Genomic DNA, 18,207 nt, shown 5'->3' with positions numbered 1-18,207 from the left:
CTTGTTGTAAACTATTAAAAGGGTTTTTTAAGGTTAAAACCTTATGAAACTATTCAGCACCAGGATAATATGGCAGTGAAAGTTCAACGTACTTTTTTTAGAATTGTGAAATTGTGGAAGTCGTTTCATTATATCAACTATTTTCACTTTGAAAATGTGGGTAAGAGGGTCTCTTCTCGTCAACATTCACAATAGACATAGGCCTACACGATAATAAAAAATGGTGAAAGAGGGAGTTGTCTGTTTGGAGCTTGAAGGGCGTTAACTATGTGTAAACTGATATGAGTTAATGCCCTTCTGGCTCCAAACAGATTGATTTCACTTTTCTTGCTCCTTCTGAGTCTATAACGATCCTAAATTATTGTACATTCGTTCAAGTTTTATGTGTGACCACAAACACCAGTAACTTATTTACATGAAAGTCTCTGTATGATTGCACATGAGTTGTCACAAGTTTTTAGTATAGATTGATACATTTTTACGAGCAGAGTGAAACAGATTGAAGGTGTGAATAAAAGAAAGTGAAATGAAACAATTATAAATCTCGATTTTTGTTCATACTGCAATGTTGACGTCACTGGTCAGTCTTGTGTTATCTATACAGCTATGTTTTAAATGAAAATGACAACGAAGAAGAACAGAAACTAAATGCAAATATTTAGCTGGGGAGAGAGTGAGAGAGATGTAAATGAATAATGATGCTCGGAAGGTCGCAGTGATAGAAGTGATGATGGATGTGGAATGGATATGGAATGGATATGGAATGGATATGGAATGGATGTAAGAGAGAGAATTGACATGTTGCTGCAGGAGAAATGAAAAGAAGATGGATGATGAAGGGGAGTATAGGATGACTTCTGCATTTAGGAAGAGCGAACCTTGAGTAGTATAGCACAGCTAGGATCCTTTGCATCCGAATTCTTGCCCTACCCAATTTTTCACCTGCTTTTCTGGACCTCCCCTCTCTCTCTCTCTCTCTCTCTCTCTCTCTCTCTCTCTCTCTCTCTCTCACACTTTCCCTCTCTTCCATCACTGCTTTATCTCCTTTTAATATTATAGTAGAAGTAGTAGTAGTAGTAGTAGTAGTAGTAGTAGTGTTTTTTAATTTTATTATTGTTGTCATAACTTTAAATTATTATCTTTACTATAATTATACTTCTACTTTTTTCTAATAATAATAATTTCTCTTTTTTTAAATATATCTATTTCTCTCCCTTCATTCTGTCTTCCCATCCCACCCACTCCTCTCTCTTTCTCTCTTTCTCTCTCTCTCTCTCTCTCTCTGTATGTCTTTCTCTCTCTCTCTCTCTCTCTCTCTCTCTCTCACCCACTCTTCATCCTCATCCTCTCCCCCGCCCTTCTGTCTGTCCTTCATCCATTTTCATATTTTTTCTTCTTTCTCCTCTATACCTTTGCCAATCTTCCAACTTTCATCTCACTCTCCGGGCCTTCCTTAGTTCCTTCTCTCTCTCTCTCTCTCTCTCTCTCTCTCTCTCTCTCTCTCTCTCTCTCTTTCTCCCCTCCTTTCTCTTCTTCCCTCGCCTATTATACATTTTCTTGCATCTGTCTCTATGTATTTTTTTTTTCTCCTGCCATCGCTTTTTATCACCTACATCCATTTATCTTCCTACTTCGATCTCTTCCCACCCCTTCCACTTTCTCTCTCTCTCTCTCTCTCTCTCTCTCTTTCTGTCACTCATCTGTCTTGTTCCCCTCCCTTCCATATAATATTTCTCTACCGTTTCTTACAATCATCTCCATCCTCATACCTTCCCTGTGTTCTTTTCCCTCCTTTCATTGCGTTCAGGAAGCAAAAGCAGGTGAATCTTACCTCGACTGCATGTATGCGGAAATATATTATTTGACAGCAATGATGCATGCGTTGCTTTTGTGAACTAATACACTTCGCATTTGAAGTGTAGACCTACTAGTTTTCACATATTTCAGTTCCTTTATTGGCGGCTGCAAATTGTGATTACCTAGCTGATGAAAATGAAATTACTATTTTATTTTATGCCCGTATGTAGCAAATTAGTGTCCGTAATTCGTGTTCCAAATAATATCTTTCATGAATTGTGGATTAATGACTGATCATTACTTCCTAACCGATTAGCTTTTATTAATATTCGACTCGTTATAATGACTCATCAAACATTAGGCTATATGCAGCACTTAATTTCTTTGCTGATTGAATCGACATAATATGATAAATATCATGTTAACCCTTATTGTCTGATATTGCGAGAAAAAAAGATGTAAAAACAGAAATATGTTTGACGGTTGTCAACGTTAGAATAGCTAAGAGAGACAGGGGGTGCGCATAGGCTATGCCCCCAATTGAATGGCAAGCATGAGAGAAAGAGAAGGGGAGAGGAAAGGAGAGATAGAAAGATATATATATATATAGAGAGAGAGAGAGAGGGGGGGCAGAGAGGGGCAGAGAGAGAGAGAGGGTGAAGAGAGAGACAGAGAGAGGGACAGAGAGGGAGAGAAAGAGAGAGAGGGGCAGAGAGAGATTGGAAGGGGAGGTGAAAAGATGATAATTGGAACACAATAGGAAGTCAGACATTATTATAATTGTGTCATAAAAATAATTGAAATAAAATGTAAAACTTAAAAGACCACCTACTGCTGTCCGATACCCCGAGTATAATAATTTGATACCAACTCTTTTTAAAGATAACCAGACCTACTCCTTTTATTCTTGCGGGAGAAATGCTGCAGGGGGTGGTGTAAAGTAAATTCGGTTTAGGGAAGGCACGTTTCGTGAAAATGATACCGTATCGCGACAATCACCCCTAGAAAATCACCCCCGATGACAATTACCCCCCCCCCCCCCCTCCGAAATTAGCCCCTGTTCAACCTGATAACAAGTTGGTTTATTTGAAGAAGATTTTTTTTCGGGGGGGGGGGGGGGGTAATTGTCCTCGGGGTGGTTGTCCTCGGGAGGGGGGATTTTCCCGCTGGTAATTGGCCGGGGGATGATTGCACAGGGGGTAATTGTCCTAGAACCGCGTACTACGAATTAACTCTACTATATCTATAACTGTCTGTACAATAATTATACTCTATGGTCTTCAGACTTCAGGCACACTGCCCTCTCTCGTTTCAGGCATCGTGTGTAATTTGCTAAAATGTTCAATGAAAATTCCTTTTATACTAAAGGAATAATACGAATAACACTCAGATGCCAAAGGAACGATCATTTTCTAGAAATACATTAAAATGGTTTATAATTTTAAAAAAGTCATTACAAATTGTGTCATATATAGATAGATAGATCAAACATTCTGGAGAGAGAGAGAGAGAGCCTAGAGAAAACACCAGAAATTAATTGTACAGAGTGAAATAGTGAGCAAAAGATACATATAAAATAAAGGGCAGATAGTACATTAAAGACAGTCAACACTACTGGGCCACAAGGGATTAGACCACACAGCGAGGTCACTGACAGGTGGCTATCCCATTAACTCAACTCTCTACTAACATAAAAAAAGAGGATCATGGGGGACCAACAAGCACCGATTGGGGAAGTTTCTATATAGAGGGAGCAAGTAGGAGCAAGTAGGACAGTGGGGCTTAAAGCAGTAAGGAAAAAGAGAGAGAGATGCAGATAAAAACTGAAGGGAAAAGAGAGAGAGATAGACCAACCGACCGACCTATAAAGAAGGGGGGGGGGGGGGGGCTTGACTAGCCATCGTAAGTGAACAGTGATAGCTCATGTATTTCAGAGTAGATTATGATATGCACTTACTCTCTTACACGATGGAACAATTCATGACTAGTATTATTTTGGACCCAGTCCAAATTTTACTTTTGACTCAAAAGACTAAATGAAAGCAAATGGTTGGAGACAAACAGATCCATTTTCAAAATTGTGTAGACATCACAACTGTTCAGCTTCTATTGAAGCTTTTTATGTAACGTATAAATAAAGACACAAATAGGATATTAATCTTCTGTAAAACACAATTTTAATTCATGCTATATAACAAATATGTTAATAAATGGATACAAAAAGTAAATAAATATGAAAAATTAACAGTTTTATATACTCCAGCTAGATTCCATGTATATAATATCATAATATAAATGAGTTTGATATTGGCTGTCAAAGTTTGCATTGAACAGTACGATTTATAGCTTGTAAAAACATGGAATGTTGAAATACTTTAACAAAGTCATTAAATCGTCCCTGTTTTCACGAAGTGACGGTAGTGAGGAAAATCGTCACGCAAAGTGAATGCAATTTTTTTTCACTACCGTCACTTCGTGAAAACAGCGACGAAATAAGTAGCTGTGAAGTGTTAGAGCATACCAAAATACCCAGATAGCATTTAGATACTGTTTGATCAGGATTTGGATCAATGAATCTTTTCCTGGGAAAAGAAGGGCATTAAATTGATAATATTTTTTGTCCTTCTGGCTCTAAACAGACAAATTGATTTTCCAACTTTTTTTGTGAAATAGTTGCTTTGTGCTAGAAGCTAGGCAGAGATGTACACAGTATGTGTGAACTTATATATTTTAGATGCTTGAATGTAGTGGGCTGAAGCGTAATTGCCCAGTTGTTTTTAAGCTAACCCTGTATGACATCAATACACCACCCAAGTGTGATCTCCAATTAAGGACAATCATTTAAATATCATCAAAATGTAACAATTTAAAGTATGAAGGATGTACCATCTAGTATATACCACCAAATAGTAACCATATAATGTATGAAAGACAATTAAAGATTGTCAAGAACACTTTATCTCAAAATAAGCCGGGAAACTAGAAATCCATTCAGAAAATCACAACAACTTTAATATACATATATTCTACCCTAAACTAATGAATTCCATATACATTGTATAAATATGTTCTTAATATTTCAGGGAGCATACCTTCATCAAATGGTCTAAGAAAACCTCACATACTAGAATGGAGAAATGAGCAATCTATACCAAACATTAATTGTGACCTCCAAAGTTGAATTTCATAAACACTCAACAACAAAAACAAAAAAACTTTTATATCCAATTTCCTGAATAAGCATCTTGAGCAAAAATTTCTAGAGAAATGTAACTTGAAAAAGTAAATAAAGAGAAAATGAGGAAAAGATTAAAAACAGCAATTATATAAAATAGTAGCCCCCCCCCCCCCCCAACCGACTTAATTTACATGAGTTGGGTTAAATCTCTCTTCCTCTTCTCACTTGAGAGGCTTAAAAGGCTCTTCTAAGAACTTGATTTGATGACTGGTACAATAAGGTTATGATTATCATGGTAATCTGACACCATCAAAATGAATACAAAAATAAGGAATGCATAATACAGCAAAACAATTGAAATCAAATTAGAATGCAGATCTATGTGTATCTGAATCACATCAATGGAAAGATCCCAAAATGAATGTATTCGTAAATTCATAATAGTTCAGCATTAAAATGTGTGTATCAAGTTTGTACAAGAATAAGGCACATGCTTAACTACAGGAAATGTAATAGCTTCAACCACAACAACAAAAAACAAAAAAGGCACTGTGTAACATGATAAATCTGTACCAGTATTGCCTCAGAATGGTAAATTATTAGAAATAAATATAGTTTGCAATGCACACAACCACAGCCAATAACATCTTTGCTTATTCAGGATAGCGGTTTTTTAAAACATCAATCCTAATATAGTTAGCAAACACAACATTGACAGAACAAATTTTCTCACACCTTTCTTCCCTCAATATGAATAGATTTTGAATTGTTATAAATTATATCTTACAATATATTGCACCATTTAAAGAAAAGGCGAGTCGACTATCATGGTTGACTATCCTTCAAAAACAAAAATGCATCTTCGCAGATTGCAAAAGATATCCAGGTATGTTCTAAATAAAGCATTTTACAGGTGGAAACAATGATATTTCTGGCACCACATTTTGATGTAGGTGGTATTAAACATATATTATATTCAGACCTGAAATAAGCACATTTAAGAATAGTTAATAAAGCTTTTGGCAATACGCAAGACCACCGACAACAAAAACTACTCACAAAATGTGCTAATTTTCTGGTGCTGCAGTAATGACCCAAAATAATGTATCGTGTTGTTAGTCTACAAATGACTCATGTGTGTGCATGAGCAACATCACATATGGCATAGTGGATTGAAGATGCTATGCCTTTAGTTGTGGTAGTTGTATATCAAACACTCACTTATAAAAACATATAAATGATTAGTACCACATTGTTATTCAAAAGCTTTCTAAATCAAATGATAAACTTGAAAAATACCTTGGATAAGAATTGATTCTTTGCTTTCATCTTTTCTTGAAGGGCCGTATTAAGAATGGCTGCGTTACCTTCTCTCGAAATTGCCATTTAATTAATAAAATTGGCAAACATTCCAAATAAAACCGGTAACAAATTTCCATCAAACAAATCAAACATACCAAAGCTCTCTTCTAATCTGAATATCTTATTTCAGGTTTTAGCAGTTCCTTGGCTCTATCTCAGCCTCTAAGGTGCTCTGACATATCCTCTGGCAACAACTGCTTCTGCTTCTGGACTTGATTTCATAGAACATAGAGGGATAGGTTGTGATCGGGTTTAGGACAGGGCAAGGGTTAGGGATTAGTTATACTGCATGGTTCCGGATCTAAGTTTGAGTGAAGTTTGTTGAAGCTTGATAAATTTCTGGAAGTTTAATAAGATTTGCATAGGATACTGACCCAGCCCACAGAGCACTTGTCATCGAAGCATGTGTCGTATGTACAGCCCTATCTCAGTGTGTGCTTGTAGGCAGTCCTGGTTCAGGTTGACTGGCCAGGGATGCTTGGAACACTCTCTCGGCCTCCTGTCTTGTTACCAGGTCCTTCTGTTCTTCTCTCTCAGCCATCTGGCGATCCAGCTCCTCCTTCTCCTGTAGCATAGACCAAGGAATGAATGAATCAAGAAAGTAGTGTACTTTCTACATCTGGGACCCGTTTCTCAAAGCCTCTTTGCAATGACAAATGTCAAAAATCAGTGCCGAATCTGCTGATAACCAATCAGAAGTAAGGATTTCAGTAGCTTATAACAAAAACTGTCAATAAATTTGTCACTGATGATAAGTTTGGTGAAATGGGGCCCTGAACAAGAAAATATATTTGATTTTGACATACTCTTTTACCATACCATATTATACAACATGCCGTATGGCAAGAGAAAATAATGTAAAATTTAGGTCAGGTAATAGGCAGCATTTGTCAAGGTCATGGATTCGATGTGAATTTGTTTTAAATCTAGTTGGACTGTTCCAAAATCGATAATTGGTTTAGTTCTTTCAACCTGTGTGGGAACACGATTCAGGTAAGTCAGACATTTGCCAAATTCACCAACTTGAATTAAACAAAACAATTTGGATAGTGAATTATTTATAATTGACGTATTTAGCCATGATTCATGAACTTTTACCTCTTTCTCTAATCTGTTGTATTCACTCAGGGCATAACCATACTTTGGTGATGTGATTCCAAAAAAATATGCCAGTTTCTCGCCAAGGTAGTCACAAACTGTGGGAAAATAAAATTTATTTTGATGATACATTTCTAATGTGGCGTTCATGTTCTTAATTTCAAGGACAGTACCATTTGATCAAATTTTGATCTAAAATCCATCAAATAACAGAAACAGATCCGTATCAAGAGCTATTGCACCCTTCAATGTTTCTGGACACATGTTATATTTTTTGCAGAATCATGTTATTTTTAGAAAGAGACAGTTACTCCAAAAAAAAAGTACAGAAGAGATTTGATATTAAATTAGTTAGATTTGGAAACAAATAACATCTTGGTGAAAATATTTACTCTTCCAATATTTCATATGAACTTCATAGTCTACTTTAATATAACCACACAGATTGGTTGTATCATGAGTTTCTCAGTAAGGTTCTTTTCTCCATTGAAAAATTTCTTTCTAAGAAGATAACTGTGAATACATGTATTAATTTTGTGCAAGTAAACATTCAAAGATAATTTCTACCAAACTTCAAAATCCCTTTCAGTCAAAAATGAAATCAATCTCACCTTTGTATGTAGTTGTTCCTGACTTAACCATACAGTACCACATGTAGGGCAACCAGTCCAAAGTTTTCTAGCAATAAAATATAGAGTAAAGAAAAGAGTTAAAGATCTACATGTAGATGCAGTTTACAATGGGCCTGGTCCAACAAAAACTCTCATATTATTGTTAGTTATCACAGATGTGCTTTAAAATTATAACAATTTTTTTCCTTCAACAAACCATACCTGAATGTAAATATGTTTAAGGTCATACTTCATGACATATATCGTATTCCTCTTTTCTCTTACAAAGAAAATATTTCCTTTACTTTAATCCCAATCAGTTGCTAAGCAGCCAAATGAACAATGGGTGCAATGAATCTTACTGGATCAATGGGAGGCGCCTTCGTCAACTCTCCGTCTTCCTCATCCTCTTCATCCGTGCTGTATTCCTCCAGTACCCCATCACTGAAATGGATGATTCTCCTGGGTTTTTTCACCTCCTCCAAAGAGATGCTCTCAAAGTCCTTCTTCTCTGGCTGGATGGATCCGTCTCCTGCATCCCCTCCCAGTGCTCCTGGTACAAGGGATGCGGGGTACACAGGTCCACTGCTGATGATGCTCACAGGAACACTGGAGGCTTCGTCCTGCCCGATGCTCCCAGTTTCCTGTTTTAAAAAAAATTTAAGAAAGACAAAAAGGAAATCAAAATAAGAGAGGGATTTAAACAAGGTTAATTCAGATGATCGATGACATAGATGAAAACTGAAGTATAAGAAAAAGAAGAGCTGTATCACAAGTGGATACTCAAATGGAGTAGATGATGATGACAGAAGAGGAGAAACGTAACAGGAGAAAGGAAAAGAAAATCAAATAGTGAAAAGAATTTTTTTTTAATTTGAACCAAAATACTGAAATGTATGTATTGAGAAAATCCACTGAAATAGAATAACGATTCCCCACGACATGAACCTTAATCCTGACCAAACTTGCTGGTGCTAGCTCAAGCACGGCCAATGACAATGTTTTCATCCCTCCTCCTACCTCCCCCCCCCCCCCCCTAAATAAAAGATGCGCCTCAACTGGCACAATAGTGTGAAGAAACAAAATTCTTCACATTCCTAGTCCTACTACAAAAGTACTTGACTTAGATCTAGACTAGATCTATATAAAAACAAAATTAAATTCTTGATAAAAATGTTAACAGGTTTACTTTAATGACTCTTTAACATGCCAAGACAAGAGCCAGAGCCTCAAACTAACATTAGCAATAACAGAATTCACCACCATCACTCATATCAGACCATTTAAATTTTTGTTGATCACTGACAGTGTGTCAGTGATGTTGTCGGCATCACTTCAACTTTAACTTTATCAATCGGACAATCCGAGTTTAATATTGTAAATCTGAAATTGTTTGTACTTCTTCATTAAAGTCCATTATCACTGATCAACCAATCATCACTATTCATTCACTCAGGTTCACTTGTTATTCATTTCTCATTCAGTTTCTGGTTATGCCTATTCTAACTCTGACTCTGAATCTGATGATGGGAAAGGCAAAGTGCCATTTATTAATTCATGAATCGTTTCCAAGCAAACAAATTACCGTTTCATGATTAACCTCGGTCATGTCTGTTGGTATGTGTGATGTCCTTGAATCTGTACCTCCTTCAGCTTCCATGTCTTGATAGTTCAATTAATAACAACGTTTCAATATATAGATTTCAAACAGTTTCAAGTGAGAGTTACCATTTGTTTACAGATCAGTCATCATCGGCCATTTCAATCGAAATAGCTCTGTATATACTATCGTAGGTGGCGCTCCATATACCCATAATTTTTCCTTTTTTGTGCGACATCGTGGCTTACCTAAGGTGACTACCGATACGTCCTTATAAAAATGCGATTTTCATGTTATGTATAATCCATATGATGTTGAAATAATTTTTTAGGGTGGTTTACGAATTGAAAAATATAATGGTGTAAGATAATTAAAAATCCATCATGAAATGTCGTTGTATGAAGAGGAAAGAAATGAGCTTGTTTGCTCGTAGTGTTGAGAGACTATTCATTCTTTGATTGGTGCTGTATGCATAATGCACGCGATGGTGCAGTGTGTTGGTGCGAATGCGATGTCATTGAGATAACTACATGGGCTTGGCTATTGCAACATGCAATCCCAATTCTTGTACAATTATTAATTGCCATCTTCTCGACATGTATGGTCGCCATGGCCATGCAAATAATTGCAACAGAAACAGGCAATTGCTGTGATGTCTAGCTTTTAACCATTTATTTAGGAGGAATATTGATGAATCATGAATGCAGAAAACAAATAATTTGTATCGAATCAAAAAGTCCACTGCATCTGCCAGCGCATGCAGATTATAATTGAACTGAATGAATTACGTTGGGTTCTGTTTCGACTCTGGCTCTACTCTTTTGTGATATTCATATTCAGACATAGGCAAAGCATCATTTCATCAAGCATGAATTTGGAAATAAAGTGAGAACATTTGAAGAGTGGGTATATTTTTTGTATTTTGTTGGTAGGCACAGATTAAATAATCTTACACAGTCATGACCCGTAGCCGTAGGTCAGTTTGATTATGTCTTTTTAACTCTTTAATGACGATGTGTTAATCAGATAATAAAACCTAGTCTGCTCATTTGCAACAGCAATTTTCTCTTGTGTGTGAGTTTTTTATAGCTGGTGTGTGTTGCGACTTGACATCAACATTTCAAAATACATCTTACAAATTTATTCACTCAATTTTCAAGTTGTGCCCATGTAAACCAAGTACGTAAAAGGGAATATGTATTATGTGTTCATTTTGCAGTTACATCTTGATCTAAATTTATCTTAAGCTTCAGTCTACTGAGAATTGATATTGATTTTAACACTTCTGAATGTGCTCGAGACTGTAAGAGGTAAACTAATGTCTTACTAAATTTAAATGTTATTTTAAGAGATGTTTTATTTTCATTGAAATTCAATCATGTCTCTGTACCATTGAAGAGAAATTTGTATTTAGTTTGAGATTATCTTTTGTGAGTTGTGACAATGTGAATTGCAAACTTATCTTTAAAAAAATGTAAATGGTAAATACCCTTTCATACTAGCTTTCCAGCTTCAGTGCCTGCTGCTGCAGCTGTGGTTACGTATGATTGGTAAACACTTATCAATCCAATTCCAAGTGAGAGAACAGGGATCTACACTGACCTTTTTTCCAAAGGGTTCAGAATGATAACTTAGTCATTACATTGGACCTCTGTTTGAATTTAAACTTACAGTTTCGGGGAGAGGAGTCAGGAATTTTGGGCCCAGTACAGTGTAGAGAGACCTGGAGAGGTCAAGCACTTATACTTAGCTTTCCAAATATATTTTTAATTGAAAAAGCCTAATTGATGTCAAGGTCATGTTCTTCTAAAGATTGTTGTTGCCATGTAGCTAATGTGATAAATTTTATTACACTTAAAAAAAAAAAAAAAAAAAAAAACGGGTGCACTGAACAGGGGCTATAGAGCTTGATTGCAGTCGAACTAAACCCTGATATATTTTGGCTTTAAAGCTGTATATATGCAGATTTGCATCAGTCACCTGCACCAGCTCCCTGTTCTTACTATCAAATACCTGCATTTACAGCAGTGCAATTATCTGAGACCCTATCAACAAAGTTTTAAAAAATGGACTCTCTAGAATCAAAATCTTCCATCACAATTTTCTCCAATTGATTCCCAGATAGAAAGCTAATTAATGAATGAAGAGATGAAGAAATCAATTCTGACTTATCACTTTCAAAGCACAGCTTCATGTGCTGAAGATGAAATTCAATTTGTACTCCCTACTCAAAAGAGAACTAACCTAGATTATTTTTCTCATTTTTTCTTACCCTTTACAGCACCAAGATGCAATTGTTTGTCCGAGCTGACGAGACCCACACCCTTGAGGTGACTGGTGAAGAATCTATTGCTGATCTGAAGGTAAGGAAAGTTCTTTTTCTTCACTTTTCTTTTCTTTGATAAAGGGTAATAGTCATGAAGTTTGATTCAGTAAAGGCCTTGTACCAGTTGTATGTGTACTCTTTGCACTTTGATCTTTGATTAATTATTTATTTCATGGTTTTGTTTCTTTCCAAGTGAACTAAACTAGTAAGAGATATTCAGGTTAGAACAGTCGAAGCCATTAATTTTAAATGTCGTTTATTACTTATTTGACACCCCCTCCTATATTTGACAATATACAAGAAAGAAAGTATAGACAATACTTTTTAAACCATAATGTAGCTGGTTTTGAGAATTTGAGTTGTACCTATATTAAAGCATAATGTAAAAATTTGCATGAACAAAAAGGAAAAAAAAGAAAGATTTTTTTTTGTCAAGGTCAAGACCAGGAGCCATTGCAAGTTCATTTGCCTCATTTAGCATCTATGTAATCATTCGTTCATGAAGCTAAAACTAAACCAGAATGCTCAAATGAGCCAAGTCTTCCTTTTGTGCGCACTAAATATTCAGATAGTTTTAAAGATTATAATTATAAATCTAAATTTGACATGTCAATTTTTACATGAAATATGAATCCTCTCATCTTAATCCCATTAAGGCTAAGATCCAGGAGCTGTCTGGCTTCTCTGCCTCTGAGCAGGTCCTGTCCTGCTGTGGCGCACCCCTGGATGAGGACATCACCCTCTCCCAGAATGGACTCGTTGACCTGATGACCCTTGAGCTCTCCGGACGTCTGCTCGGAGGAAAAGTTCACGGCTCCCTCGCTCGTGCTGGTAAAGTGCGAGGTCAGACCCCCAAGGTAAGTACCACAATCCATTTTGTTCCTCCCTATTTCTCCATGTCGGGGTAAAAGGCTGAAACAAAAGTTTGGCTTTCTTATGAAAGAAAAACTTAAAAATTAATATTGATGGAAGTGAAATTTCAGTGAAATTTCTCAGATGTTAGTTCTGAATGGCCCATTTAATCGACCATGAACGGGCTCAGCTGTAGCAAGTGCCTGAAATCAGGCCAACAAATAAGGACTGCCTGGCTACTGAAATACGTCTTTGAGCAGGGCAAATCAACAACGTTGCTTGCAATTCTTATAAGAAGGCGAGTGTAAATGAGTAAGAAAGAAAGAAAAGTAGTGAGAGACTAGGGAGATTAAGGAAATTTGCCATGGACCGCTTTTCTCTCCCTGCTTGTTTAGCACAAAATGCTTTGGATAAATATGTCATGGAGTTATAATTTTGAGCGTACTGTTACTCGAAACCTTTGACCAAGCATAGCTCTTTAGAACACATTAATATTTGCCATGAGTTCTGCATCACCATCTGTAGAATGACAATGAAATCATCTGCTTTTGTTTTTTGCTCTGATTATCAGGTTGACCCCCAGGAGAAGAAGAAGAAGAAGGTCGGACGTGCCAAGCGCCGCATGCAGTACAACCGCCGATTCGTCAACGTTGTTCAGACCTTCGGCAAGAGGCGTGGACCCAACTCCAACTCCTAAGCTGTCATTCCCTGTCAGAGAATGTTGCATGAAACAAATTGTAAAATAGTCGATGTGTTGATCAGATAATAAAACCTAGTCTGCTCTTGTGCAACAGCAATTTACTCTTGTGTGTGAGTTTTTATTAGAGGTGTCATTGGTGTTTGTGAAAGTTTGAATTTGAATATTTTATGTGGAAATCATGTTATAAACAATGATGTATACCATAGAATGTTTGAATTTGAATATTTTATGTGGAAATCATGTTATAAACAATGATGTATACCATAGAATGTTTACCGGTATATGGGAGATTTACTGTTGCATATTGTGTATATTCCATTATTTATGATATGTACATATGTGTGAGAAATGTTTTTCATATCGTCTCTTTGACTTGTGTTACCCTGAACTACTTGAAAATCAGTATTAAATGTCACCTAGTGCTCATAGTTTTAAGCATGTACTGTGAATGATAATAATGTGATAGTATTTTTGGCTTGGTATCAGTTCATGGATGTAGGATTGTAGGTGGTATGATTGGTTGATTTGACAAAAAAGGAAAGCGTGATTAGTGAACGAATGTGTGTTATGACTGAATGGATACATGTTGAGAGAAAGCAAGATTTGCATTAAATGTTTACATCAGGAAAACTTGTAGATTTTGGTACAGGTGATCTAGAAGAAGACTAGATATTTAAACTTCTTTCAATGTTAATCTGAGCGTAAATAATAATATTGCAAAGAATAATGAAGGGTCGAGTATTGGGTAGTTGATATTGGCAGACAAATGGGAATTGAAATTCAGTTTAGCAACATGTTTGAGTTGAGTCGGACTTCTCTCCCTTATGGTCCTGCAAATAAAATACCTGAAATAACATGTATATTTCTACTTCATTTCTGATTAAAAACCGTGAAAACAATTTTGATATCTGTTGTACTCTACCACTGACTCGAGGCCCTTGTTAAAAACATGAAATGAACACTAGTATACTAGTTGGGGCTGCACCCCCTCCCCAAGGAAATGTTAACTGACAATACACCAGAGATGAACATATTTCTTGATCTCAACTCCTAGATATTCATCACTGTTTTATCACTCCAGTTTCTTTCAAGCTTTCACTCGACTGCTCTTGCTCTTGCACACTCCAACGTGTTTCAAAAGTGGAGCATTCTTTAAGTAAATTGAAATTAAATATGAAATAAATATTATAGAATAATATACCCAGTTAATTTTGAAAAATTAAAAGCACAAAATGAAATGCAAGACACAAATATTTAAAGTGTTTTTAAATATATCTTTAATATACCATTCATTTCTGATAGGAAGACAATTTATTTGGCATTTTTGGAAAAATCACTTTCCATATTGATTTGGTACTTTACAACTCACAAATAGAGATTAAATTCTTATTACTAAATTTTTACTTCATTAGATCATTTGTGTATTCAATCAAATTATTCACACAACTTCCCTCACAGACAATATGATATGTGTTTAATGATGATGCAAAATGTCTAACCACAACATCAATGTTTATACACAATGGAGAAAAAAATGCTAATAATGAGTCACAAGTGCAAATAAGATTTTATATATTAGTTAAAAGTTGTGCAAATTTAAGTACCGGTACTGAGCACACAGGATTTTGTGCTACATTCAAAAGTATTTAAGAGTAATACCCACCCCCTCCCCAAAAAAAAAAATGATCACATATTATTTGATTGTCTTGTTCTGTATATTTTTGTATAAGATTGTTGTATGATCTCCCATTGTATAAATGATGTTCTTCAATGTTGGCCTGTGACAGATCACCTAGAGCCCTAGAGGTATTTTTGCATGCCAAAAATAGATGATTATGGAAACATATTCTTCCTTTTTTCTTTCAATATACAAATATATTCATTGTAAAAATTCCTTTAACATCATTGCACAATACCCAGCATCTAAATGTGTGATGCACAATTCATGAACAAACCAAACTCTGGTACTCTGGTAGATAATAAATTTGTCAGATTTGCTCAATATGCAGAACTGACAATAAGCTGTACGGTGTCCCCAATTTTACACAAATAATCTCTACATTACAAATTTATCTAAACCAAAGTTCAGATGGATGCTACAATCTATGAAGCACTTGCCAAACACTGCAAGATACATATAAGTTTTAAAGTGCTCCTTCTCTCCAACAAATCTATCTTGATTTGAAGTTAAATTTCCTTTCCTGTTCACAGAGTTAATACTCTTTTGTTGGTAGATCACACACAAACCTGCCATTTAGAACTGAATAATCCCTTTAAATATGGATATATTTCTATTTCTCAAACTACATATGCAGTTAACTAATATGACTAGAAATAAAATGGCAATTTTAACAAATAAAATCTTTAGAAATGATAGGACAAAGTTAAATATATTTCTCGTCCTTGTCAAAGAAGACACCTACCCATATCCTAACATTTTGTTATTCAAGGTGAAAGACAGCAGCATAATTATATCTAAAATACAGACCCTTGCGGGAAAAAGATGGAAAAGCCATAAATGGAATGACAAAGGGGGAATACAAAAAGTATTAGTAATTATTTTCACTAAAGCTAATATTTTAAGTTTTAAATACATTACAAGTAACCAGATTGACTAACAGAACAGAATATTATATCTACATTTTTTGGTTAAAGTAGATATTTCTGCCAAATTGTAAAAATACACTTCGTCGATATTACATTGATATAGACATAATAGTGCTGCTATTCATTCTATTGTATTAAATGTCATTGTTACACATAAACATACCCACTGGTGTTGGAATGCATATGAATTTCAAATGAAAAGGCAAATATAATTAATCTTACAATATAAATGTTAATGTCATAAAATAACCCCCAAAATGGTAAATTTAGGAAAATTAGAGAAAGGAATGAATTACTATTCTACTGGTAAATAACACTGGGGTCCACTCGCCCTTCATAGGGACCCGCTATTCATAATTTGAGAAAAGGTCATTATTCATAAGCTGTCCTTATGACTAGCGAGGTCAACCGAAAAAACTTTCCAACTGGTTATAAAGTCATACTTTTACATACAGATAGTATTTAGTTTTACAGGATTCATAGAGGTGCAAAATTGCCAAAAGAACATACTGGAAAACGTGTTTTATTATGACGACTGATATTAAAACCTATTCCTCTTTTTTAATTTTTATGAAAAATGCAGGAATGGAATCGAGTCCTACCTTCTTAATTGTATTAACATTTCTTTTTTACAGCTGGCACTGAAAAAAAATTAATTGCTCATGAAAAAATAGAGGTTTGGGTCAAAATAGTGCAAATAGTGTCAGATTGTTGTATTCTTTTTGTGACTATGTGCTAACCGTGCACAGAGTGTTCAATACCAAAGTGTGAAACATAATTAAAAAGGTGAATGTGCAATTGTACATTTTTTAAAAGGCACATCATTTTTAGCAATGTGTAATTTATGTAAACCTAACAGCATATCCTATATCCTTCACCTCAGCCTCCATTTAAGGAAAAAACATACACTTATGTCCAAAGAATAAATCTATCCTGGCAAAACGTGAAGATAAAAATACTTTACAATAGTATGATATGTAACTCGTATATAGTGAGGTAATGTCAAGGCTCCTATAGTTCTGATCAATTACCATACTCTTTTGTGTTATGTACAGTATCCATGGATATCAAATTCTTGCCATTATCAAAATTATTATTATCATTTTTTTTAACACCGGTAGGCTTTTTTAAGGCCATTCAAAACGACTAGTTTTAAGCATACAGTTGAAAATTAAACTGGAAAGAAAGCATCTAAAAAAAAAAAGAGGCTAATTTGGTGCATTTCTTATTCACAGTATCACCTGCACATTATTATGTAGGGCCGTCTGATACCTAATACAAAAATGAAAGAAGATATAGTGTTGTAACATATAAGAATGTCATTAAATTTACATTGATTTCTCAAATACCACACAACCCAAAAATGATCTTTGGAATCTTTCATGTACAGACAATAAAAGCTGCTGAATAAAATTTCACTTAAAATTATGGTTCTCTTGAACTTTATATCCATAACACAGTGGAACATGACAAAAGAAATACAAAGGAATTAACTTCTAATAAGATGAAACAATACTCTTATTCACTATCATACATGTATCTCTTTCATAAGTTCAAAATTACACAATACAGCCTCGTTCAGGCAAAACATGTTAAACAGCCTTTTAGAAAAAAGCGCTAGCGCAAAATAAGTCTTTTCCCATGTATCAGTAAAATGGTATCGTAAATGAATACCGGTAGCAAATGGTGTTGAAAATGGTAGAGCATAAGGCACCACAAGGCCTCTTTCCGCATCTGTGTGTTGTAAGAAACAGAAATCCGGAGCACACTTGCTTATGTTATTTTATTTTGCTACAGCATTTTATTTTCTTTAAGACGTTTTATTTTATTTACAGGCCCATTAAGATTGTCTTAGATCCTTTAAAAAAAATCCTTGATTTAGCCATGCTGCAATGATAATTATAAACCTTTAGGTCAGTCAGGAACCCCATGGCTTAACGCAAATTACAAGCCGATCGCCTGTCTGATTATCAAGATATTTATGATTGAAAATCGAAATCAAATTTTGCGTTTGCAAAACGGTTTTCATGACACTACAGTCTAAAAACCGGTCACTCAAAGGTTTTTACTTTTTTG

At 35.3% G+C, this 18,207-nt stretch overlaps 2 protein-coding genes across 2 annotated transcripts; one reads left to right on the top strand and one right to left on the bottom strand.

The window, feature by feature from the left end:
• Positions 1–4,744: 4,744 nt before the first annotated feature.
• Positions 4,745–9,811, bottom strand: LOC581961 (protein FAM177A1). The gene is made up of 5 exons (XM_781938.4): positions 9,632–9,811; positions 8,409–8,690; positions 8,047–8,113; positions 7,436–7,533; positions 4,745–6,902 (listed from the first exon to the last, which is right to left on the bottom strand). The coding sequence occupies exons 1-5, from the start codon at positions 9,704–9,706 to the stop codon at positions 6,765–6,767; spliced, it is 660 nt and encodes a 219-aa protein (XP_787031.1). The 5' UTR covers positions 9,707–9,811; the 3' UTR covers positions 4,745–6,764.
• A 42-nt stretch (positions 9,812–9,853) lies between these two features.
• On the top strand, positions 9,854–13,621 carry LOC577982 (ubiquitin-like protein FUBI). Its single transcript, XM_778178.5, has 4 exons — positions 9,854–9,899; positions 11,928–12,009; positions 12,629–12,829; positions 13,396–13,621. The coding sequence occupies exons 2-4, from the start codon at positions 11,935–11,937 to the stop codon at positions 13,519–13,521; spliced, it is 402 nt and encodes a 133-aa protein (XP_783271.3). The 5' UTR covers positions 9,854–9,899; positions 11,928–11,934; the 3' UTR covers positions 13,522–13,621.
• Positions 13,622–18,207: the final 4,586 nt, after the last annotated feature.

The sequence above is a fragment of the Strongylocentrotus purpuratus genome, unplaced genomic scaffold (genome assembly GCF_000002235.5).
Source record: "Strongylocentrotus purpuratus isolate Spur 01 unplaced genomic scaffold, Spur_5.0 spur5_scaffold_5, whole genome shotgun sequence".
NCBI lineage: Eukaryota > Metazoa > Echinodermata > Echinoidea > Camarodonta > Strongylocentrotidae > Strongylocentrotus > Strongylocentrotus purpuratus.
This window is presented reverse-complemented; position numbering and strand designations above follow the sequence as displayed.